This window comes from Filicampus tigris, chromosome 14 (assembly GCF_054856515.1).
Source record: "Filicampus tigris isolate MCC_2025a chromosome 14, RoL_Ftig_1.0, whole genome shotgun sequence".
Classification (NCBI taxonomy): domain Eukaryota; kingdom Metazoa; phylum Chordata; class Actinopteri; order Syngnathiformes; family Syngnathidae; genus Filicampus; species Filicampus tigris.
Genome location: NC_141230.1, coordinates 17,982,123 through 18,006,701, shown reverse-complemented (window position 1 = coordinate 18,006,701; position 24,579 = coordinate 17,982,123). Strand labels below are relative to the sequence as shown.

General features: G+C 42.6%; 2 protein-coding genes and 1 long non-coding RNA gene across 7 annotated transcripts; 2 read left to right on the top strand and 1 right to left on the bottom strand.

The window, feature by feature from the left end:
* Positions 1-43: 43 nt before the first annotated feature.
* Positions 44-14,002, bottom strand: LOC147136631 (uncharacterized). Its single transcript, XR_015089530.1, has 3 exons — positions 13,881-14,002; positions 8,041-8,169; positions 44-751 (listed from the first exon to the last, which is right to left on the bottom strand). It is a non-coding gene; the product is annotated as an uncharacterized LOC147136631 (long non-coding RNA).
* Positions 412-3,306, top strand: cybrd1 (cytochrome b reductase 1). Its single transcript, XM_086051447.1, has 4 exons — positions 412-723; positions 2,016-2,224; positions 2,486-2,640; positions 2,743-3,306. The coding sequence occupies exons 1-4, from the start codon at positions 519-521 to the stop codon at positions 3,020-3,022; spliced, it is 849 nt and encodes a 282-aa protein (XP_085907573.1). The 5' UTR covers positions 412-518; the 3' UTR covers positions 3,023-3,306.
* LOC147136630 (dynein, cytoplasmic 1, intermediate chain 2a-like) lies at positions 4,029-23,991 on the top strand. Of its 5 annotated transcripts, none has more exons than XM_086051443.1 (17): positions 4,029-4,130; positions 5,054-5,171; positions 5,348-5,462; positions 6,140-6,227; positions 7,775-7,834; positions 8,078-8,193; positions 15,110-15,196; positions 15,981-16,143; positions 16,221-16,320; positions 17,129-17,254; positions 19,134-19,280; positions 19,364-19,477; positions 20,215-20,348; positions 21,896-22,040; positions 22,301-22,441; positions 22,765-22,890; positions 23,337-23,991. In XM_086051443.1, the coding sequence occupies exons 2-17, from the start codon at positions 5,064-5,066 to the stop codon at positions 23,448-23,450; spliced, it is 1,884 nt and encodes a 627-aa protein (XP_085907569.1). In that variant the 5' UTR covers positions 4,029-4,130; positions 5,054-5,063; the 3' UTR covers positions 23,451-23,991. The 5 variants fall into 5 exon arrangements, with proteins under 5 accessions (XP_085907569.1, XP_085907567.1, XP_085907571.1 ...); XM_086051441.1 differs by having other exon boundaries at positions 15,107-15,196; XM_086051442.1 differs by lacking the exon at positions 4,029-4,130 and adding an exon at positions 4,144-4,338 and having other exon boundaries at positions 15,107-15,196.
* Positions 23,992-24,579: the final 588 nt, after the last annotated feature.

Below are 24,579 nucleotides of genomic sequence, written 5' to 3'. Positions count from 1 at the left end.
ATACCAATGGACAATCAATTTCAGTATGTAATTTTAGTAATTACCATGTTTTCTTTTATTGGCACGTCTGTCCCAATATGTTAGCATTTAAAAAAGAATATTGAAGCCCAAACGTCGGCTTATGGACCCTAGTTTGAGATTTTCCACTTGTAATGTGTAACAATTTGGTTAACATTTTGTTTTCCTAAACTAGAGAATTCTAGATAACGGAATAATGACAAAAATATTGTTTTGTGCTGCAGATGTTTTTTTTTGTTTGTTTTTTTTAATTTAATTTGTTTTGATAACTTGTGTCATAAAGTGACATAACTGGGCGTTAGAGGATAGGATACGAAAAATACATAATGGTGAGTTTTGTAAGCGGCAAAGTTACAAAACGCCCCTCCTCCGAGTAGTTTGCCCAGCGGCGCGTCACGTGACCTGAAGTCTGGTCATAACAGACTGGAACTCAATTCTTCATCATCGTCTTCGTCACCCGACTCCCTCGGACAGACCTGCCGCTGAGACACGAGACGACTATGGAGAACTACAAAGAGTTTCTGGTCACCTTGTCGTCCGCCGGCGTTGTGGGCGTGATCGCCATCATATTTGTCTTAAGATGGGTCTTTTACTATCAAAGGGACCTTGACTATCCAAGGGGTCTGGCGTGGGACGGAGGACTGGCAGAGTTCAACTGGCATCCGGTGTTGAACGTGTGCGGGTTTATCATCCTGCAGGGTCTGGGTGAGTTGTAGTTTCGATTCTCGTTACTCTGGACAAAGGAATTCAAACGATTTCAGTTATATGACACAAGCCATACATTCAGAAGTGCGTAGAAGGAGGCGTGACTGTGGTGGGTGATAAACTCAAATTTATACCACGGAAGTCGAAACAGTGCAGCGCTGCAATATTTCCAAACGTGTTTGTGGACGAAAATCGCTTCGGCTTCACAATTACCTTCACTCCAACTTGAGAGTCTTTCATAAGAAACGCCATGCAATTGCAATAGTTCCTAACTCTCCTTTCTACTTATTTGGAGATGAAAGATACTGATTTTTTTTAGCAGCACTCACTCGGATGCCACGAGGTTAATCTGCTAATGTTCATTTTCCAGTATAAGAGCATATAAATTAAACCTTTGCAGAGATAATAGTGTTAGCCTTTAAAAGGATTATGATTGCCTATAAATTCCCCAAGATAGTGGTAGAGAACTAAGTGAAGCTCCTCAACTCATTTAAAACATAGCTCATTGGCACTAAGATGCCTCAAGAATGCGCTAAAACAATACTTTTATACTATATTTGGCCTGAACATAAAAACATTGAGTAGCTGACTGTCACGGTATTGTTCCATTTTGATATACAATATCTAGGTATATCTAGATATGACCTTAAAATTAAATCCGATTTTTTTTTCATAGCGATCTAATTTCTGATTATGATCAATTTTCTACCCGTTCACTTTTAGAAAAAGCACACAACAATTACATTATTCAAAACAGGTTATCTTTATGTCGTTCTCCTAACAACCAAGCAAGCTTTTAATTTTTTTTCCCCCACCGTTATCTTGCATCAATTTACACAGATGTTTGCAGATTTTTTTTTTTCTACTGATAAAAAATAAGCTTTTCCAGTTTTTGTCTAGCTTTAGCTAACTTAGTCATATGAGCCGTCAAACTGGATGGCTCTGCTTGTAAATACTGTATGACTTGTTGAAGAGTAAGCAGCACCTGCTCTGCAAAATATTGGAAGCACATCCCATAAAAGTTTACATGTCATAAATAACTGCATTTGCAATGTAAACAGACATTTTTTTCCCTTGCCTTGAGATACTTGTAATGCGCAAAGCAACATGAAAACGATTTGCTAATGTTTTTTTTTTGTTTGTTTCTCAGTTGGAAAAAGTGGCAACATTGACTGTAAACTACCTCCTTTTCTGTTCTCAGCCATGTTGTTAATGGAATGCATGCTAGCTTTGAACAATCAAAGAAAAAATGTGAAACACTTCACTTGAACGGCAACCTTTCTCTCTTCCAGCCATCACCGTGTACAGACTACCATGGAGCTGGAAGTACAGCAAATTTACCATGAAGATTATCCACGCGAGCTTGAACTTCGTGGCCTTCATTTTTGCTGTTGTTGCTACAGTGGCTGTTTTTGACTATCACAACGCTGCCAAAATCCCCAACATGTACAGTCTGCACAGCTGGGTGGGCCTGTCTGCTGTAATACTCTACTGTCTACAGGTAAAAATGCATTCAATGTTGTTGACTTTTTTTTATGGCAATTAGTGCAGTTCAGAGAGTACATAGTTTGGCTGCGCGAGAGTTTGTATACTGTAGCTCTTGTGACTCAGTTGAGGCATGGACTGTCAGTGTATATGGTATATGGTTATTATTTGTGTAATTTGAAGATCTCTAATGTAAATTCTGTTATATTGTCTGAATTATGCATTTCTAAATTATGCATTTGTTTTTGTATCATTAAAAAATGGATGTTTTATGCAGTTGATTTTAGGGGTTGGCCTGTATTTGTTGCCATTTACACCCATGTCCTGGAGAGCAGCCTTTATGCCCATTCATGTCTACAGTGGCCTGTTCATCTTCACCTCTGTTATAGCAGTAGCACTCATGGGCATCACTGAGAAACTTATATTTGGCCTGTAAGTACAGAAAAACAGCTTCACTAAGGTATTTAAATCACAATTCATTTGTATAATGCATGCCAAAATAATATCTGTAACTTTGTTTTATATGTCTTCTAGAACCAACCCAAAGTATAAGGACTCGCCCCCAGAGGCAATATTTGTGAACGTTCTGGGACTCATTCTGGTGGTTTTTGGAGCACTAATCCTTTGGATTGCCACTCGACAGTCTTGGAAACGGCCCAGTGACCAGACCTTGCATAGTCTGCATTCCAACGGGGGCAGTGAGGATGGCACTAAAGTGGGTCCGGCCCTGTCTCACCTCTCAGATGGAGCAGAGGGTGAAGACTTTGGGGAGGTCCGCAGGCGGAATAATACCTTTGATGATCAGGTCAACTGAATTTCAAAATAAACATAAAACTAAATTTAGGATGAATGTACACTCCTGTTTCACCGGTCAATTATGCTGTATTTTTGCTCGTATTTAATGTTTCATATTTTTCCTATATACAGTAGATGGTGAATGTGTTGCTCTATGACCTCATTGAATGTAAACAGGATTGACATGTACCAAGAACCATGACAAACTTTACCACAATCCTCTGATTCTCCTGCATTGTTCTTTGAATTATTCAAATACCATTTTACATACACTATCTTACAATAAATATCTGCAGATTCTAATTTGAGTGTCTCTCATGACTGGAATATATCTCACCGGGTCCTTGTGGACCTCTTTCATTCACATTCTGACAACAAGGCACTCTAAAGCGGTCAAGACAGCGCAAAGCCCTGATCCACATCTTTTGTGACTTTTTAAAAAATTTTTTTACCCCTCCTCGCTTTTTCATTTCCTTCCGACATGTGACGTGTCCAGTCCAGGCTAACAATTAGGCACTCTACAGCCACCATGCCAGAGGATTTTCCGAAGAGAATGTGCATTTCTTTATGCAAATGAAGGCGCTCAAGTTCTTACAACGTGGAGGAGGGGCCATTTACGCCTGACCCCAAGTGCAACACTGGTCACCGTTTTAGCCATGCCCAAAAATAATCCCAACTGAAATTTTTCAAACCCTTTATCGCCACAAATGAGTACTTTATAACTCTCTTTGCATGCTTCTATTACATGTACAGTATACTGTAAATGTTGAATTTCCCCTAAAATTAGTAAAGATATGTATTTATTTTCTTAAAATAATTGCACTTAATTTACAATTAACAATCACATTTGAAACAGTTCTAACCAATGCACAAAGCTGGCCCAGCTGTTACTGGCACTTCAGTAAAATGGTTTGCCCACACCTGATCTACACTAACCAGCAATTCTATCATTTGTGAACTATTAGGTGGAAAATGAACTGAAGTTATAATTTTGAGCAGCTGATGTATTGATTTCCGCACACAACGCGAAACTGCTACTTTGCCCCTTTGCGGGTGCCGTAGTTGGCTAGCAGCTGGTTTGTTTTGACTTTTTGCTTAAGAGCCCCCGGCCCGAAACCGAATTAAAGGTTTGCATGCTAACAGACATTTGTACTCGAGTTGTAGTAACGCACGCTTTTTTATATTTAGGTCTTTACATAGTTTGAGTAGGCTAGGAGGCTTCATTTAACCGCCGATCATTAGAGCTGTTAGCGCATGACAGCCCTGCGGACCTAGCTAGCTGTCGTAGCTAATTGCTAATTGATTAGTTCACCACTTCATCGAGCTGTTTTGATGGTTCGGTTTTTTAAGATACTATTTTATTCAAACACCAAACATCTATCTTTACATATGAGCGTATGCGTTTTGTGTTATAGCACATGTTGCATATACTGGTATACATGACAATGACAGTAAATTAGCCTAGTTTAGCACGAGAGGCTACCAGAAGCTGTAGTCGAGCTGAAACTGAATTGAAGCGAAGCTGTTACTTGAATACTTGACCGATCTTGTGATTTTAACAACGAAAAATGCGCGTATCTACAGTATTAAGTGAAGAACGATCATCTTGATTGACAGGGAGGCTAGTAGGGGAGAAATTATAGTTACCGATTGGACAGGGTGGGGCTTGAATCAAAGCTGGTCTTTGTGTCTAACCGTAATAAATTAAGGAAACGAAGAAGAAAAAAAATAAAAGAAGCTGCCTTGCCCCTCAAAAATATTTCCTGGGAGGCATTGATTGAGCATTAAGTTTATTAATATTATTATTCTCATTTCACACATTTTGGAAAATAATGTAACCAAAATTTCTGTCCAACACCACAGCAAACATAACACAACAATGAAACATTGAAGTGTTGATTGATCTAAAATCTACTGTAGCTATTTATGATCTAAAATCTCAAAACACAGAGACTGCACGATACTATTGATGCATGATACTAATGCTGCTATTCACTAAGCATTTCTGTGTTATGCTATTGGTGAAATGCACATTTTCCCTCTTATGCAGCTGTGGAATCATGTCTGACAAAAGTGAACTGAAAGCGGAGCTTGAAAGGAAGAAGCAACGCTTGGCCCAAATCAGAGAGGAAAAGAAAAGGAAGGAGGAGGAACGCAAAAAGAAGGAGGTATCCCTTAAACTTTAGTGCATTTAATAATAGACAGTGTGTTGACACTGTGAGACTAAAATATTATATTGATGTGAATGCATATAATACACTAACCCTATATAACAGGTAACAAGCCAACATTACATAATATTCCCTTGAATTTGTGATGTCCATTTTCTCTCATTATAAAACAGGCCGAACATCTGAAAGACACTGTCATTCACCATGAAGAGTCTGACTTGGAGAAGAAGCGATATGAAGCTGATGCCCTGCTACAAAGTTTTGGCATAGCCTCTGATGTTTCTGTTGGTAGGTGGCTTATCTGAAAACTGCCTTAAACTTCGTTCATACTTGGGGTGGGGGGGGGGGTTAGTTTTGTGATTAGATGCTTTGTTTTTTTTAGGGGGAGAGGGAGGGGTGGGGGGGTTACAGCTAACAGCAACCATGTGTTGACTTAATTAAAGAGATGCTACAATCCAATATCATACTTATAGTAGACAGTACGTTGGCCCCCCCAACAATTATTTACAATTGTCATACTTTTTTGGTGTTACAGAAAATTGCTAATAGGCAATTTTGCCGTGGAGGATCGGTTCCTCTAAAAAAATTTGCAAATGTATTTCTAAATTCCGAATAGGTGGGAGTCTACTGTACTATTATGTTGCTGTCAACCAGAGCTGCAACAATGTCGCTTTGGTAACAGCAGGTGGCAGAAGAGATCCATCCATTTAAAAAAAAATAAAATAAAATAAATACCAGTCCCATGCATTGTATTTAACCTTAGCATTGCTTTAAAACGCAAATTTGAGTCTTGTTTTATTGTTCACTTTAATTTGATTTTTTTCCCCACATTAATAATCTCTCATTGTGCTCAACAGCACCTCTAAAATCTGGCCAGTATTTGGAAACAAGTCAAAAATCAAGTCAAGTTGTGTCATGATTTTTTTTTCTCATTGAAATGACATATTGTATTTGTTTCGGTGTAGTCCCCCCTCCCATGTCCCCAACCGCCAAATCGGCAGACACCTTGAGCGAGACAGGGAGCCAGGACTCTGATGGAGCCGTGGGACCAAGGTACATGAACACACGCATGCGCACGCTCTCACTTTGTACAAAACGATACAATAGTTGGAGCAACGCCATGAATTGCGGTGATAGATGAGAAGTTGATTCCAGCCGAGTGCTTGTTTATTTGATTTATGTGCCGTGGATTTAGGGTGATCCTGAATTAACAATAAAGCAGCAGGCTGTTGTGATGCCTGGGGGACTTCTTAACCCCTAATTAGAGCTCCTTCCCTCGGCTGAAATTCAAGCTCCCCCCTAAAGTCTCATCAGGCCCAGTGAGCTGTTCGACCCCCCCCCCCCCCCCCCCCCCCCCCGGCCCGCCTCAATGCGTTGACTCATTTCCCTCACCGGCACGGCCATTTCCTACACACATGGAGGTCATGTTTTCACCCTGAGGCTCGGCACTCCACTTGGCCCCCCTGCCTTTTCTGCACAATTCTCTGAGCCTTTGGTGTGACACAATCTTGGCTCCACATTAACACTTTGTGTCACACACACACACGGTCTCTTATGTGTTTATCCTTTTTTTTTTTTTTTTTTTAAACCAGATACCCCCACCGTGTGTGGGTGCATTCACACCTCAAAGTCATTCAGGAGGAAGTGTAATTGAATGTTCAAGCAAGATGAAAATGTTCAGATTACAACCACCAAATCCCAAAGCCGCCACTTTCCGTGTTTTGTATCTGCTACGGAAACAGGCAGTTTTCCCTCTGTATTAAGCTTTTCTGCTCCAAATACGACAAAATATTTTTCTTGACTTTTGGTTACACAAAAGTGATCAGATCAACCTGTCTTGTTTATTTATTTATTTATTTTTATTTGACGCATTCCTGCTATCAAACAAAGATATCGATGCAAGCGGAAGCATAACTTCCTGGGCGGGGATCATTTTAAACTTCTTGCATTATGTCAAGTCAGTGTTATTGAAAGTTGATGTTTATGTTTCACTGATTTCTGTGATGGGAGCTAGTCTTTGTCAAACGGTATTAGGGCCACACGGAAAAGAAACAAAACGAAAGCAATAGAATAAAGTAGAACAACACAGTCGGAATTATTATTTGAAATTGAGCTATTGTGAGGAAGAAGTTTGTGAGAGGAATGCCATTACTATTACAATCATAAACAGGTACCCGAGTTAAGACGAATGTTGAGGATCTTGCCAAGTTTTACTTTATTTCGTTTGACAAACAATGAAATCGTGTTCCACATCGCCATCATCAGTATGCTCGGTCGTTTAACGTGATCATTATTGTTTGTTACTGAGGAATACCGACGCAGCTGGAGTTGCATCATCGAACCAGAAGTACGGAAATATTTAATGAGGTTTTCCTATGACTCTAGGGCGGGTCCTCGAACGACTTTTTAAGTTACACTCAATACAGTTAACTTTATTCTCGTCAAATGTCCAATTGACTCAATGTATTTTCAGCGTGGCCCTAATCCTCGCTTGTAAATGTGCATGTCGTGCGCCCACGATGCTAACTTTGTTCCCTCTCCCGGTTTGCGCTGGCCTGTGCCTCTCACTAATGTCGCCTTGTTGCTGTGACACTAACCAGGAATCTGCATTGGGACTCTGACCCGTCCACTCTTCAACTTCACTCTGATTCTGAGCTGGGGTACTGGACACTCTCTTCTCTCCTTTCCTGGTCATTTCCCCTTCTCTCAATCTATGGCGTGATTACTTGTCATGACTCAATTAATCAACAAGTTAAGTTTTGCATGCACACGAGGTCTGATCAATTTCACATTGGCTGTAAAACCAATCGGAGACGCTTTGCCATTCCATGCGTGATTTCGCTGGCGAGGAGGTGAGATTGTTTACCGTCTTGTGTAGTGTTTGAGTGGTTTTCTGCTTTAAGGCGGGGCGCTTCGAAACTTGGAATGACCAAAGTGACTCAGGTGGACTTCCCTCCGCGTGAGACTGTGTCGTATACGAAGGAGACCCAGACACCTGTCGTGACACAGCAGAAAGAAGGTAATGTGCAAAAGTATCATATTTTTGAGCAACCTTTGAATGTGGACAAAAAAATGTAAGCAACCTTACTAAGAGGTCGGAAATAAATTGAGAACATTGAAAAATAAGGATGGATGCCGATGCTGTATGAATTGCTCCGATACTACGACACCAATACCGCTTTACTCGCATGCACAGTAGGGATAGGCCGATTATCGGCACCGATACTGTATTTGGCTTTTTGGCGAATATCGGCATCGGCCTTTTTTAAAACCCTGCTGGCCGATAATAAATCCATTTAAAACTGTGGAAATCAAAACAAAGATTTGTGAAAGTTGAACATTTCTGTCATTTTCAAATTTTAGGAAACTACGTGAAGCTATTAATTAAATTTTCATGTTTAAGACATGCTGACAACCTCAGGTGCTCCCTGAACGTTTTGTTAGAATTTTATAATAAGAGATGTGTATTGTCAAAAAATTCTTGAAATAATAATTAAAAAAAAAAACATTGTTCAATAAACATGCTTAAAGACATTTCAACAATGTCAATGTTAAGAGTGATTTTTTTTATTTTTATAATGCCAGTATGTCCCTTTTTACTGAAAATTAATATCGGCTCCAAATATCGGTTATCGGCCCCCTTGACTCCTAATAATCGGTATCGGCCCTGAAAAAAAGCATATCGGTCTATCTCTAATACATAGCAAGTAAAGTGGTATTGGTCAACGGGGATGAGATGCAAGTCGGAGTCATGTCAGCAATATTGGGGTGATGATAAATGATGATGATGATAAACCACACAGCAATCCATCCATCCGTGTGTTACGCCAGCAAAAAAGCAAAACTGAACATAATGACGGTGTGATTGTCAAGATGATTTGATATCAAGTATTTTTAGTCCCAATTAATCCTCGAGAGTTGAGTGTATTTGATAAAGAAAGAACATCGTAAACCTCTTATGTGTCAAATGAGTGGGCACGTTCCGGAAGTGAGTTTGAGTGAGCGCTAGGATGAAAGGAAAGTCGAAAAATGAGGTCAGGAAGGTTCAAGTCAGTCAAAGCTGACTCCTCTAACGCCTGGATGGTGCTCGGCATCTAACTCGGCTTTGGTGTAATTAATGAGCAGGATGTGAAAACCATGACAGGAAGGATTAATAAGATCGTAAGGAAGATAAGAAGAATTGTTAACTGCCTCTGAAGTCGGGCGGAAGTAGTTTTCGTACTGAGAGTTTTTGCGCGATAAGAATATTTGGCAATTCTCTAGTTGACCAACACCTTCGGTTAAATATGCAGTTGACTGTTTTTTTTTATAATGGCTCATAGTGAAGAGTATGCTTAGCCGAATTCTTGATTATTCCTGTCTACCCCTCGCCCCCCTCTCATCCGCTCCCAAGAGTTGTCCAAACTATCCACGGGTCTTACAAATTCACGGTCTAGCACAAGACTGTCATTACGGCTGTCCGCTTGATTCACTTGCATCATTGAACACATCCTTTTCGGCATCCTTGAAAGCCTGCTTAGGATTTTAAACAGCGTACACGTCATTTAGGGCTGTTGTGTCAAGTGTTATGTAGCGAAAACTGCGGTGACCCAGCGAGAAGGAAAAAGATCAAGTTGTTTGATTTAGTCCTTTTTTTTTTTTTTTTTTTTTCTCAGCAGAACTATTGAAGGCTTCACATTTTCCCTTCCCACTGGACTCTTTATGGGCATTGTAAAACATTGTTAAACAAAGATGGCTTCTACCAGCTGTTCGGCGTGAAAGCCGCTTCGCCTCGCAACCGCTATGTAATCATTTCATCAACTCCCTAGCTTCCCTGTCGTCTTCCCCCCCCGCCGCACGTAACGAAACCCATTCGCTGACACTGTGCGTTTTCACGCCATCGCTTCGGAGGGCCCGCGTCCACCTCGCCGCTTGCTCGCTCGCTCCGATGCGCAGCGTAGCGGCAGGCCTGTTTTCTGATTGAGCGATTTATCACGTTGTCAGAAGGAAGGTGACATGACGTGGCGGCGCTCTCAAGGTCAGCGGGCGGTGGCATTGGAGGGCGCGGACACGAGAATTCCCACTGTCTTAGTGCAGGGCGGCTTTGAGGAAGGAGTGCCGGTTGTAGATTGAAACGTCACCTAGCAACTGTCACAAGAAAGCGTTTGTGAGTGGTGTCACGGTGGCCAGTCAAAACTGGGCAAAGCTAAAGTGAGTTCAGGGATTTGTTTTTCTAAATGCATGATGTATGTTTGAAGAAAAATGCTGAAAACAAAAATTTTATAGATATCAGTAGTTATCTGGCGCAGTTGCGATGTTCAGTTAGCTAGCTAGCGATGCATACAACCCGAAAATGCGTCTTCCCTTTGGATAGTCCATTGGCGTGACCGCTTTAGAGCACCTCGTTGTCATCCATGAGTGTGAAAGACAAAAGAATGAGGGATTTTTTGGGGGGGGGGGGGTTCACTGTGGCAGCCATTGTGTGGATGGAGGCTTAGCGTTTCCACTTTAGAACGCCTCGTTGTTGCAGCGTGGAAATGCCCCACAACAACCACCTGAGGTTTTAAGAGGATATATTTTTGCGACTTAGAGGGGAAATCAACTCAAAATTTTTTTCAAGAATATGTTCTATGCAAGCCCACTAGTTGAAAAAAGGCATTCTGATAAATATTGCATTTGTGGAAAAAGAGTTAATCCATCCGTTTTTAGCCATCTCTGGGGGCGGCCATTTTGTCACTTCTGTCGACTGGAAATGACATCACAACTACCCAGGGCTCAGGGAACGACCAATCACAGCTCACCTGTTTTCTGAAGATGAGCTGTGATTGGTCATTCCCTGAGCCCTGGGTAGTTGTGATGTCATTTTCAGTTGACAGAATATGACAAAATGGCCGCCCCCTGACCTAGCTCAAAACAGGTGGATTTTGCTGCTTAACTCATATTCCACAAACGCAATATTAATCAGAATGCTGTGTTTCAACTACTGGGTCTGCTGGGAACATATTCTTGAATAAAATCTGTTTGGGTTGATTTCTACTTTAAACATGTAAGGATGTGTCAGCATCAGAAAAATGCGAGACAAAATAACTTCCGCTTTTCCAAGTCACACTGTTGGAGTTTTTATAATCATTCAAATTTTTGCAGGGTTGTCAACACTTTTTCAACGTAGTGTGTCAAATTTAGAAGACATATATACAAAATAAAAGCTGCTTCACCTCTCGTCACATTTAAGAACTTGACTAATTAATGCCTCCGGTGTTGGTAAATTTCTCTTTTCTGGCGTTCCCGGAGTTGTTTTTCTTTGGGCTGGCGAGTGCACTAGTGGTTTACAATAAGCAGAATCAGGATCCACTCTTGAACAAGAGGCTGTAATTACTGACGTCGACGTATCGCTGGAGTGCGAGGTGCTAATGGGCTGGTGGTGTCGGGCGCTCGCTCTGGCGCAGAGCTGCAAAAGGCTTGTCATGCTTTCGAAGTACGTGCGGCAGTTTAGTAAATCCCGCATTTAATGGAATGGGATTGTTTTAATCACGGTCGATTCAGAGCAAGGTCACAACTTGGAATCACAAAAGCCCTTTGTGGCCTTCTCATGTGAAGTGCCACTTTAGAGTTTAGTTGGCTTTTATGCACTTAAATGTTTAAATACCTATTGTATGAAGAGATGTGGGTTGGCACTCGCTTTGCAATATGGTTATGATTTACCGATCAGTGGTGCACCCTGATGGTCTGTGTGGGCGCGCATGACCACTTTTTCATCAATGAACATGCTTCATATGAGCAAAAGTCTTCACTCAGGGGCTTTTACTTGGCCCGGAATTCAATTTTTGCTTCCAACTTTGAGGGGGGCAGTTTAGGGGGGGAGCCTTTTCTGGTACTGCTAGTTAAGCGCCATGTTTTCCTGCATTGGCAATGTGTCCCAATATACATTTGCACATATTGTGTATTTGGATGACATTAATACTAGGGATAGACCGATTATCGGCGCAGATATTCGGCATTTTGATGAGTTTCGGTATCTGCCTTTTTATTTTTATTTTTTTTTAATTTGATGGTCGATAATAAATCAACTTAAGACTGTGTTAACTTCAAGGATTCAATTTGTTTAAATTTTCAGTTAACTTTATTAGAGAGCCTACTGACCCTGGCAACACTGCACCTTACGGTTTTGTTTGAAATCTAACCAAAGATATGTGAAATTTTAGCATTTCTGTCATTTTGAAATTTTGGAGAACTTTATTTACTGTCGAAAACTATACATAAAACTATACTTTATTTTTTGATGCCAATATTTTCCTTTTTACTGAATATGAATATCGGCTCCAAATATCGGTTATCAGCCTTCTTGACTACTAATAATCGGTATCGGCCCTGAAAAAAAACATATCGGTTTATCTCTAATTAATACCGCCATTAAAATCCTTTAGTCCATTTGACTGACAAGTACAAATATTTGGCCACTTATCTCAGTGATACTCAAGTCAGAATAAATGTTTTTGGGGACAAAAAAAAATTACAATAATGCAAGTCTCATTATCTCACTAACTGCCCGTTTTCTGTTGTGGATTTAGCAGCGGCTTTTTTCTGATCCGTAAATGTTGAGATGTGCCATTTTGAAAGAATTAATCACCGTTTTGTTGTCTGTACGAAAGTGGTGTTCAAATCCTCTTCTTTCTGGAGACGAGAAATGATCTTCCCCTACTGTGTGCTTCCGTGATTAGCCCGGACGGCAAAGGTTGCAAAGTAAAAAAGCCTGTGGCCTTTGCAAAGTGCTTTGCACGTACTGCTTTCAGACTTTTGTGGACCCCGAGGAAGAGGATGACACCTGCCGCTCGGAGCAAAGTCCGTTTAGTTGTATTCTTCAACATCAGCGGCCGTGTTTGCCTTCCCATGTTGTACAAGGGGTAAGACCAATCATTACCCTACACAAGCCCAGCTTTGCACTTGCTCCCCAAAAAGCTTTTTTTTTTCTTTTTTGTATTTCTAAAGTGGTGCAAAAGCCATAATAGGGCCCTTTTTTTGGGGGGCCCTTTTTTTTTTTTTTAGGGGGTGTTGCTATATAGGACATTGATGATCCGGGTGAATTCTGTTAAATGTAACCACCCCCACGCACCCACCTTCGCTAGGCTCTACACCTCCCGAAACCCCAACACCCCCCGCCCCCTCTACAGATCTCCCCAGCAGGGTCACCAGGATCACTAGCTTTTCTCCAAATGGCCATTTTGGCTGGCAGGTGCATTATACCCTTTATTTTCAGATTGTCTATCCGTTCCTAATGCCTGGCAGGTTGATTGCTCCGGCTGACGAGTGCGGCCGGGTCCGGCTGAAAGACAGTGATTACTGTTTTCCTTTAAGCCTGATTGAGGCCCTTGAAAGAAAAGATTTTAACCTTCTCCCGTCGGTTGTAACGCGTATGGCCGTACATTGAAACGGCACGTGTCTTCAAACCAATAAACTCATCAGCGTGCTCGATAATGTCCCTCCCTAAAGCTCTTCTCCTTTCTTGGAACGGGGATAAATCACTTCATGGACAACGTGACAGATGACATGATCATTTTGATGATCTCGGTTGGAAGGAAATTCTGCCATGCGGCGCTGTCGTATTACATTAGCCATAAAATAAGATTAAGATAGATTAAGATTATAGCCATTCTCGAGGCGCTTTTTGCTTACTGATTTGTACGCAACCAACTACCGCTTCTCTTTGAGAGGTTTAAAAGCAATTCTGACCTCTTTTCGATCCTCTCGAACGACTTTGGCGCCGTGATTTTGGTTTCGTAGAAGGTACGTCAAAGGGCGGAAGTTCCTTCAGAATGGACAGTATTTGGCTAACTACTGCCGCCTAGAGGCTTGGAGTGCGCACTTCCGCGGCGTAGCGTAACTGTGTTTTTAACAAACGACGATGTGTATTCCAACACGGAGTGGGGAAGAAATATTCGGTTATTTAAAAAAAAAAGCCCGGCTACGTGTAGACAAGGCCCAAGATAAATCCTTGCATGAACCAGCCATGTTTTCCCCCCGCTTGCTGCTATTTTTTTGTTTCTTTCATCACATTCAAACCATGGGCTGTATACCGTCTCTAAATGATGCGCTTTGAAAGAACCTTCCACCCGCTTTGAGGTACAACCAGTGTGCAGTTTGCCAGCTGCTCTGGCCTGTAGTTTGTTGTACATTATCTGAGCTTGAATAGAAGTTTCCCGACCTCCTGCGAGGATGGTAATTACACAGGCTTGCCCTTCTGGGGGGGGGGGGGGGGGGGGGGGGGGGGTGGAGAGATGCTTGTCTCGGAGCAGCCGAGCGGAAAACCTCTGTGCCCATCCCCATGCCACCTCTGAAGAGCACCAAGACAATCCCGGCATCACCATCTGCCGTCATCTGGCCGGACCAATGAGACGGACCGGGGCACCTGCTCGGCCTCCTTGTGCCCCGTCGCCTTTTCGGAGGGGCCGACGAGCCCGTGGGACCCCGAGCAAGCGGCTACACTGACAACCGGGCTGGCCTTTTGAATGGCTCGAGTCTCATTAACAGCTGAGGGGACGGGGGGGTAAGCGGCCCGGCCCGCCCGCGACAACAAGACGCCCGCTGTGCTGTGTCCGTTTAACACAAATGACAACCTCGCCGCTTTTGAGACGCGGCATCCCTTTGAAAGGCGACGTCGGCCTTGACAGACCTAACAAATGCAAGGCAGAGATACAAAATCAGATACAAAAGTCTTTTGCGGCGGCCGTAATCACCGGGAGAAGCTTTTATCGAAAGAGGAGAATAGGGGATGTGGAAGACAGGTGGAAATAGGTGTCAAACTTTGTTCTTCTTTAGAGGAACGACTGTGTTTGTACAAAGTATATAATCAGGGCCTACGTTATTATAAAACATGCAGCATTTATAATAGGAATATGATTACGCCGCTTTATAAAGCACTCTGCAGAAATGTCGCTTAAAATTCACTTTGTGTTCAGCAGATGAGGAGGAGGAAGAAGAAGTTGCTCCGCCGCAGCCCGTTGTCGAGACTCAGGTTGAGAAGCCTGACCTCAAAGAGGAAGACGAAGGTACTCGACTAGTAGTGGTGATGCGTAGATGATTGGCACAGCAAACACAAGCAATTCTGCTCCTGCACACTCATAAAAGAGAAGAATGCGCCCTTTTGTTCGACAGATTTGTCAGCTGTATCATGTATCATCTTTGTAGTTCCATGTTTGGGATATTTTGTCCTTCCCATGTTGAGGGAAAAAAAAAAAAAAAAAAAGAAGTTCACCAAAATGTTAGCTATTAGTATAATTCAGTGAAGTTCTACCCCACTTCCAGCCGAGACGACAATAACAAACATTGTTGAATTAATCCCACTTTGTCATTCAAACAGGACATTTATTAATCGTATTTTACGCATCCACTTGTATCGGAATGCAAACCCACATGACGTCTATTGAAATACAGTGATCGGTTCATCTCGGTTCTCTCACTAAGGAGCCTCTGTCCCACTTAAAGCGGAAGTCAACCCAAACATTTTTTTTTTTTAACAATAAAATGTTCTCTGCGGCTCCACTAGCCTAAACAAGGCGTTCTGATTAATATTGCGTTTGTGGAATAAGAGTTAATCCAACCGTTTTTCGCCATCTCAGTCGGCGGCCATTTTGTCACCTGCTCTCGACTGAAAATGACATCACAGTTGCTCGGGTAACAACTAATCACGGCTCGCCTGTTTTCTAAAGCTGAGCCGTGATTGGCTGTTACCTGAGCAACTGTGATGCCTTTCAGTTGACAGCGAGTGGCAAAATGGTCGCCCCCCCCCGTGTCTGTGCGTAACATTTTCACCGAGTTCCTCCCCGTACGCAGTGACCCTCCACGAGCTGACCGAGGAGGAGAAACTGCAGATTTTGCATTCGGAGGACTTTGTGAATTTCTTCGACCACAGCACCCGCATCATCGAGCGGGCTCTGTCGGAGCACGTGGACCTCTTTTTTGACTACAGTGGCCGCGACCTGGAGGAGAAGGAAGGGTAATCGAATCGCACAAACGACCCCGCCTTTCAGGTCGGATTTAACGGTCGCGCCGCCTTGTCGTCTTCTTTCACAGCGAAATCCAGGGCGGAACGAAACTTTCGCTCAACAGACAATTCGCGGATGAACGCTGGTCCAAGCATCGTGTCGTTACCTGCCTGGATTGGTCACTTCAGGTCTCTTTTATTACTATTTTTTTTTTTTTTTTTTTTTTTAGGGGGGGCGGGGACAACTGAACCCAACCAATCACGACAGAAAAAAAGTTTGGAGAAAGCGCATGTGGCCAATACACCTCCAGGAACCGAGAATGTCCGAAAATTTGACTTTGTTGTGTCCAAAAAAAAAAGATTTGTCCACATAGTATCCGTGCCAAACAGAAGTCCTTCATTGTGTACGAGGCTGCAGCTAATTGGCTGTTGAAACGACTTAACTTTTCCCAGACATAATGCTTTATGATTACATAGCCGCAGTTTGACAGCGTTTACTTTGAGCCGCAAGTCCCTCAGGAACCAAAGTAATGTCCCACCCAAATTGTCACTTAGTCACAGACCGTAATGATTTGTTTCCTTTGGCGTCCAGAGTTATTTCATGCATGATTCTGCAATGACTTGTGACACTGATTGAACGCCAGCTTTTTCTTCACGCTATTTACCTGCCCGGTGGGAAAATCCGGACCTTTCTGATATGTCAATGTGCATCTCGCATTATTCGAGGCGGCAAAAGATGAATGGTTTATTTACACGACAGGACAGGGGTTTATTCCGACACCCCTGGCCTTTCCTCGCCCCCCCCCCCCCCCCCCCCCCAAAAAAAAAGCAAAAAGAAATTCAATGCCTCTGTTTTGAATGATCCTTCAGTCAGCTTCTTCCAAAAGGAAGTCAATCCACAATCAGGGCGGCATGGAGCAAATTAAGGCAGCCATAAATCTTGCCCCCCCGCCTTCCACCCACTGTGTCATTTTGACTGATTTCATCCTCTCTTTAGTATCCCGAACTTCTGGTCGCCTCCTACAACAACAACATGGACGCTCCTCACGAGCCGGACGGCGTGGCCTTAGTGTGGAACATGAAGTACAAGAAAAGCACGCCAGAGTACGTCTTCCACTGCCAGGTACTGAAAGCACTTGAAGCCTTTCCCTCCCCCCTCATCCGCACGTGTGGATTCGAGCGGGTAGCCATGACGACCCCCCACCCCCACTGCCTCCCGCCTTAATCCGTAGTGTGAGTTCAGTCCGCCGGCATCCACATCCATCCATGCGCACGTGCGCCCGAGGCACCGGAAAAGCGAAAAGTGGTGCGGGGCTTAAATAAAATCCGAGAATGGCAGCAAAGCTTGCTTGAAGGTTAGGTCAACCCAAACATATTTTTTTTCAAGAATATGTTCTATGCAAGCCCACTAGTTTAAAAAGGCATTCTGATAAATATTGCGTTTGTGGAATAAGAGTTAATCCACCCGTTTTTAGCCATCGCTGAGGGCGGCCATTTTGTCACTTCTGTCGCCCGAAAATGACATCACAACTACTCAGGGCTCAGGTAACGACTAGGGATGTTACAATTAATCGAAAATCAATTTTAAAATCAATTCGCCCTGATTAATTGATTAGATTAATCGAAAATTGAGTTGATTAAATTAATCTAGGAAATGATGTCTTGAAACATTTTTTTCATTACTGATCAAATTATGCTTTTGCGCCAAACATCAATGCATATCACGTTTGTGGATGGCTGCAGAACCACACTAGAGCACAGAGACAAGCATGGTAGCAATTTTTAAAATATCGAATCGAAAATCAGGAACTGAAAATCGAATTGAATCCGTGCTTGGGTGAATCGTTACATCCCTAGTAAAGACCAATCACGGCTGACCTCTTTTCTGAAGCTGAGCTGTGATTGGTCCTTACCTGAGCCCTGAGCAGTTGTGATGTCATTTTCAGTCGACAGAAGTGACAAAATGGCCGCCCCCTGAGATGGCTAAAAACGGGTGGATTTTGCTGCCCTAACTCATATTTCATATTAATCATATTGCCTTGTTTCAACTAGCAGGTCTGCTGGGGAACATATTCTTGGAAAAAAAAATATGCTTGGGTTGATTTCCGCTTTAAGCGCGCGTGGGGCTGCGGCGCTTTGTCATCCGCATCCAAACAAGGCCGACAAACTGCAGCGGCGCTCCCGATGCTGTCCAACCTTATTATGCAGTTTGCCTCGAGGGCGACTCCCCGCAAGACGGGCTGAGCAGAACCACATGTGGGTTGCCGGCAGAGCGGATGTGGTCGCAGGCTCAGACGAATGCAGCTGAACAGAAGTGCGAACACACGTCCTCATGTCTCAGAGTTCATTTTGAAAGAGGTTCCTGAAAAGTTTGACACGATTCGAGTTGTGCTCGCAACTCAAAGGTGCTCCTTAATATCTTCGGTTGAGCAAGATGTTAAACTTGCAAGGAAAATAGGCCAAAAATTTAATGGGGGTTTTTACTTCCCAAAGCTTTCGATGACGTCCGCAAATGCCCGCTTCCGGCCGCAACACAATTACAGTCACTCATAGTGGAGAAAGCCAGAACAAGAAAAAACGGTTTCATTTCATTGTCAAATTAACGAGTGATCAAAATAGCTGCTAGCTCATTCAGATTCACTGCACAATTCATTCAACTTTCTAATGAGCTCCAGTGCAGCAGCCGCACCGAAAATTTGGCTTTTACAAAGATTGCAATTCTCAATTTTGATTTGGCTTTGGTAGGTGTTCATCTAAAAAGAATTATTACCATTCTGAAAGATAATCTAATTGCAATTTTTGTTCCCTCTATATTGCTATTGCGATTTCATACGCAATTATTTTTTAATTGATGGTCCTCTTCTCATGTATTTTTTAGCACAACAAAATGAATCCGTATTGTAATGATTTTTTTTTTTGTAATACATAAACGATTTGGTTTTACAGGTGGCTTGATGCATTTTGTACATCCTGTAATAATCTTTTGCGCCACTCTTTGACAGTCCGCCGTCATGTCCGCCGCCTTCGCCAAGTTCCACCCAAACGTAGTGGTCGGGGGCACGTACTCGGGCCAAATTGTTCTGTGGGACAACAGAAGCAACAAGAGGACTCCGGTGCAGAGGACACCGCTATCTGCAGCTGCACATACGGTACCTTATAAAAAGAAAAATTTTTTTTTTTTTTTTTTTTTTAACCCTTGCCTCATTTCACGAACGTTTTTCTGTCCCTGCAGCACCCGGTCTACTGCGTCAACGTGGTTGGCACCCAGAACGCCAACAACTTGATCAGCATCTCCACTGATGGCAAGATGTGCTCGTGGAGCCTGGACATGCTCTCTCAGCCGCAGGTACGACTGCATGGATGATGACTGGAATGCTTCCGTCAAGCCTTTTTTGAAAGCAGCGTTCGCCATATCGGCAGCCATTTTGGAGCTTATTGACGGAATTTCCGAGACCCACGGAATATTGTGTTTTGTGACAATATACGTCGACGGATTTCCAGTTGACGAATATAAACGTCCACGGCACTGAATGCGCAAAGGACAAAGTACCAGAGGACTTTCTCCGAGATATTTGTTTGTGGTGCGATATTTAAAAGGAGGTTAAAGTTAAAGAAATGATAGTGCGATCCGACATAAATGCAACATGATGCGACGATATATCAGAGGTGTCATTTTTGAACACGATCAGTAGGATTTTCTCATTCCGTTTAAATTAAAGCACCTTCATCACGTTAAACCTGGTTTGGCATCACCCGGCATACACACATCCAACTTGCCTACATTTTCTTTCCGTACGAATCTTTCTGACGACTTTGACCAACTTCCTTCACTTCTGCCTCCGCCGCTGGTATTTTCTCATTTTATTTCCTCGCATTCATCCCGCAAGCCAGACTTTTTCTTTTTTTTTTCTTTCAATCTCTGAAGGAAATTAACTTGGCCCGCTCTGTCATTTCATCTCTGTTGCCAGGACCCGCGCATTGTTAGAATTTTTTAAATAAAGTGTCAATTGAATTTAGATAATCCGAGCATGAATAGCGAAGTGATTTTATTTGATTTTATTTTTTTTCTTCCCTCCCCCCCAGGACAGCATGGAGCTGGTGTTCAAGCAGTCCAAAGCCGTAGCCGTCACCTCCATGTCGTTCCCACTGGGAGACGTCAACAATTTTGTGGTGGGCAGCGAGGACGGCTCCGTCTACATGTCGTGTCGTCATGGAAGGTGCGTCCATCAGCAGCCTCGGGGTGGCCAAAAACGCAGCACCCCCACCACAGTCACATAAACATCACAGAGCGCCGCAACTTCCCCCCCCCTTTACTGTTTTTTCGGTTTTTTTTTTACTCCTGCCAAGCGGCCATGTTTTTCTTCTCCGCCTGTCAGCTGGCCACATAAAGCTCATTCAACGTTAACAGGGTACACATACAAGGAGGAGGTGAATCAGTTTTTCCCTTTTAAACACCGAGCAACGTATTTTACAGCTTGCCTTCCCGGCGAGAATTTAACCTGCAGCTAATCCAGCGCCGTTGTCGTTAAACAGCTGCGCTCATGCCGGATGATCTCCACCCCCCCCCCCCCCCTGCAAATCCGAGCGTATTAGCCCGAGACCAAATAATTGAAATGTCCTGCAGTACGCCGAGAGGTGATCGCTGCTCGGCTCGCAGATTCACCCCCGGTAATTGTCCCCATGGTTTTCCACCTCATTTGCAATAGTATGATACCGTCATTGCGGTTTAATAATGCATAAGCGTCACTCACGCTGAGTAGTTACCGCTCTGTGTTAATTATCTGAGCTTCGTTTTGGATAACAGCTCTGCAGAGCGTGATGGAAGGGAGTCGGCGGCGCTGGATTTGGATTTAGGCGAAAAGCGCTGCTCAAAAGTGGAAAGCTTTGAAATGATCCGTGGGTCGTGCAAATGGGAATTTGTCCCCAAATGTGCTTCCGGGCTCACGCAAAAATGGTCGCAATGCCAAAAACTTGACATGACTTGACTTTTTTTTTGTAGGGCTGTCAAAGTTAAAGCGTTAACTATGGAGATTAATTCAAATGTTATAACGCATTAAAAAAGAGTTAACTCAGTTAACTCAGTTTTATTTACTTCCTGTGACAGCTTCCCTATATTCACTTTGTAGCCAAACTTAGAGAAAAGTCACTGTCACAAAGACGGACTTTCACGTAGTTTTACTTTGAAAAGTTGCTCGATGGCTCATTGGAGAAAACCAAAATAATTTGCTTCCACGGTCAACACAAAAATGGCCACAATGCCAAAAACTTGACTTGACTTGACTTTTTTTGTAGGGCTGTCAAAGTTAAAGCGTTAACTATGGAGATTAATTCAAATGTTATAACGCATTAAAAAAGAGTTAACTCAGTTAACTCAGTTTTATTTACTTCCTGTGACAGCTTCCCTCTATTTACTTTGTAGCCAAACTTATAGGAGAGTCACTGTCGCAAAGACAAACTTTTACGTAGTTTTACTTTAAAAAGTTGCTCGATGGCTCATTGGAGAAAACCAAAATGCTTTGCGCACTTTGCAAATATCAAAGAAAGATATTAGAACAGTCTTAGAACAGTCTTTCAATCAAAAATGTGTTTTCCATATTGATTCCAGGATTTTACTCAAGTAAATATCGGTTCCAAGCTTTGTAAATGATTGTAGTTGAAAAATATGATTAATCGCGATTAATTATGGAAAATTTTGCGATGCATTAGTTTAAAAATTTGAATCGTTTGACAGCACTAATTTTATTTTTTTTTGCATTGTCCACAGCAAAGCAGGCATCAGCGAGATGTTCGAGGGCCACCACGGGCCCATCACGGGCATCCACTGCCACACGGCCGCCGGGCCGCTGGACTTCTCCCATCTCTTCGTGACCTCCTCTTTCGACTGGACCGTCAAGCTGTGGAGCACCAAGGTCAGACGAAATAAAATGAGAACGCAACACGGCTAACAACGTACGGCACAAACTAATGCAGCGTTGTCTTACCTTTAACATCGGAAAAGTCTCACGTCATACCACCAAACAAAAATGTCATGTAAGATAGATATTACTGAAATATTGGTGTCTCAATTCATAAATGACAACAGGTGAATGAATGCCCAGGTAAATTATTTACCTTTTGACCTTTATATATGTTTCTATACTTTGGTGACCCGCTCTTGTGTTGTTTGCAGAACAACAAGCCACTCTACTCATTCGAGGACAACTCGGACTACGTGTACGACGTCATGTGGTCTCCGACTCACCCGGCTCTGTTCGCTTGCGTCGACGGCGTGGGCCACTTGGACCTTTGGAACCTCAACAATGACACGGAGGTGCAACAATACCACCTACGCACTAGATATGATGCGAAACCTAATATTAGTGCCGTATTGATGAGATCAGAGAAGTGTTGAGACGGTATGACCAGACGGAGCAGAATTCGACAATTACAGTGTGACAAGTGCTATTGAATTCGATCAAATTATGTCATTATTGTAGTTTTTTTTTTTTTTTTAGTGCAGTGTTTTGGAGTGCTATTTTTGATTGTTAAAAATACACACAATTATGGATTAAAGCAGGATGCAAGTCACATGACATATTTCCATTGATTTCTTGATTTATTTGTTTTTTGGTCTGCTCACACTCTTCCTGTCAGGTCCCAACAGCCAGCGTGACCGTGGACGGGAACCCGGCCCTCAACAGGATCCGATGGGCTCCTTCTGGGAGGGAAATCGCCGTGGGAGACTCGGACGGACGAGTTCGAGTGTACGACATTGGAGAGGTGAGTAAGCCTGACTCTTGTACTGAAGGATTTCCTATTTGGACCTTTCAAGCCCTCGTGGGACGTGTTTGGTCAGATAGAATTTTTATTTTTTTAAATCTAATGGTTAACGTTGATAGTTGTGAAATACAACTGATGGAACAACATATGTACACAGATGCAGTAATATAAAAATAGTAAAAGTCATATTCTTTTACTCAACTGGGCTGGCAGTAAATTAAAAAAAAATGTCTATAGCCGTCATTGGCAGTGAATGAGTTAAAGCTTTTAAGTCATCTATACTAGAGGAGAACTTGAGAATGGCAACACCAAGTTGGCAAAAACAAAATCTGCAACTACTGTGCATATCGTACATTTCATAAAGCGAAATTCATTTTTAGCCAGTCAAACGATTGAATCATCTGTTAGAATACTCGATTCTGAAGCCGTTGTGCTCTCCTCCCCAGCAAATTGCCGTCCCGCGGAACGACGAATGGAGCCGCTTCGTCCGCACGCTGGCCGAGATCAACGAGAACCGAGATGACGCCGAGGAGCTGGCGGCGCAGCGTCTGGCCGCGTGATGACGCCGCGCGATGACGCCGCGCGATAACGTTCAGGGACCACCGGCGGGCTCGAGAATACGAAGCCCGCTCCGATGACGGCTTCAATGTTCTCCGTCGGAAGACGAGTCAGCTGATCCTCTCCCACTCGTCTTTTTGGGACAGGTCAAAACATCAGAGCCACACTCGCAAAAACACCAAACAGTTTTTTTTTTTGTTTGTTTTTTTTCAACCAGATGCCTTAAATATGAAAATCAAATCCTGTCTTTATCTTTGGCATGTTGACATCCGCCTTACATGAGCTCTACAAGCCAAATGTTTTTTTTCCCTGCACCACGTTTCTTTTTTTATTCCATTTTACCGAAGCAATCGCATCTTTAGAAAGTAAGCATCTCTTCCATGTAGCTCATGATCTTCATCTCACATTTGCATGATCGTCATGTTCAAAATTCCGGACTGTTCTATATTGTTCTTTAGACCGGAATGTCCTCCATGCATAAGAAGATCATCTATGCTGTAAACGCTCAGTGATTCAAAGAATGTATAAAACAAGTTGATGATATCTCGACAGTGATTGTTTCTGTCTTTAACAGCCAATACAAATAAAGAAGTTAGCATTTTATGTTTCCTTTGGACAGTTATAACAAAAATCAAAGAGTTTTCAAAATATGGGCCTTGGCTAAATGGTTAGACGTTAAATTAAAAAAAAATTTAAAAAAGGACACCTATGGCAAATTTCTATCTTCAACTAATCTTTGTAGTGTGCAACAGTACCTTTTGTTTTGGGTCTACAATGACAAAAATGTGAAATTTTGAATCATTCCTTTAAAAACAGTCTACCAAATCTATTCTCCTTAAAACTTGCTGAAAATATCAAAAATTGGCAAGTATTTGTTACCCACTCCCATACGCAAAAAGGGTTATACTGTACTCTAATTGCCTATAAATTCCATGAGATGGTGGCACAGAACTACTTTGGCTAAATCTGGGTTGGGCAAAGTATGGCTGCGGGCCACATTTGTCCCACCAAGTGTTCATGTGGTTAAAAAAAAAAAGAAAAGCCTTTAATACTTCCCAAAAGCCAACAACTGTGGTTACATCTTCCCTTACTTTTTTTTTTTTCAAAGGTCTTTGAGCCATGAGTCATGCA

Coding starts and splice junctions, on each gene's coding strand:
- cybrd1 (XM_086051447.1), top strand. CDS start 519: ATGGAGAACTACAAAGAGTTTCTGGTCACCTTGTCGTCCGCCGGCGTT. Junction 724..2,015: donor TATCATCCTGCAGGGTCTGG/GTGAGTTGTAGT, acceptor TCTCTCTTCCAG/CCATCACCGTGTACAGACTA. Junction 2,225..2,485: donor TAATACTCTACTGTCTACAG/GTAAAAATGCAT, acceptor TGTTTTATGCAG/TTGATTTTAGGGGTTGGCCT.
- LOC147136630 (XM_086051441.1), top strand. CDS start 5,064: ATGTCTGACAAAAGTGAACTGAAAGCGGAGCTTGAAAGGAAGAAGCAA. Junction 7,835..8,077: donor CACTCTGATTCTGAGCTGGG/GTACTGGACACT, acceptor TTCTGCTTTAAG/GCGGGGCGCTTCGAAACTTG. Junction 16,144..16,220: donor GACCTGGAGGAGAAGGAAGG/GTAATCGAATCG, acceptor CTTCTTTCACAG/CGAAATCCAGGGCGGAACGA.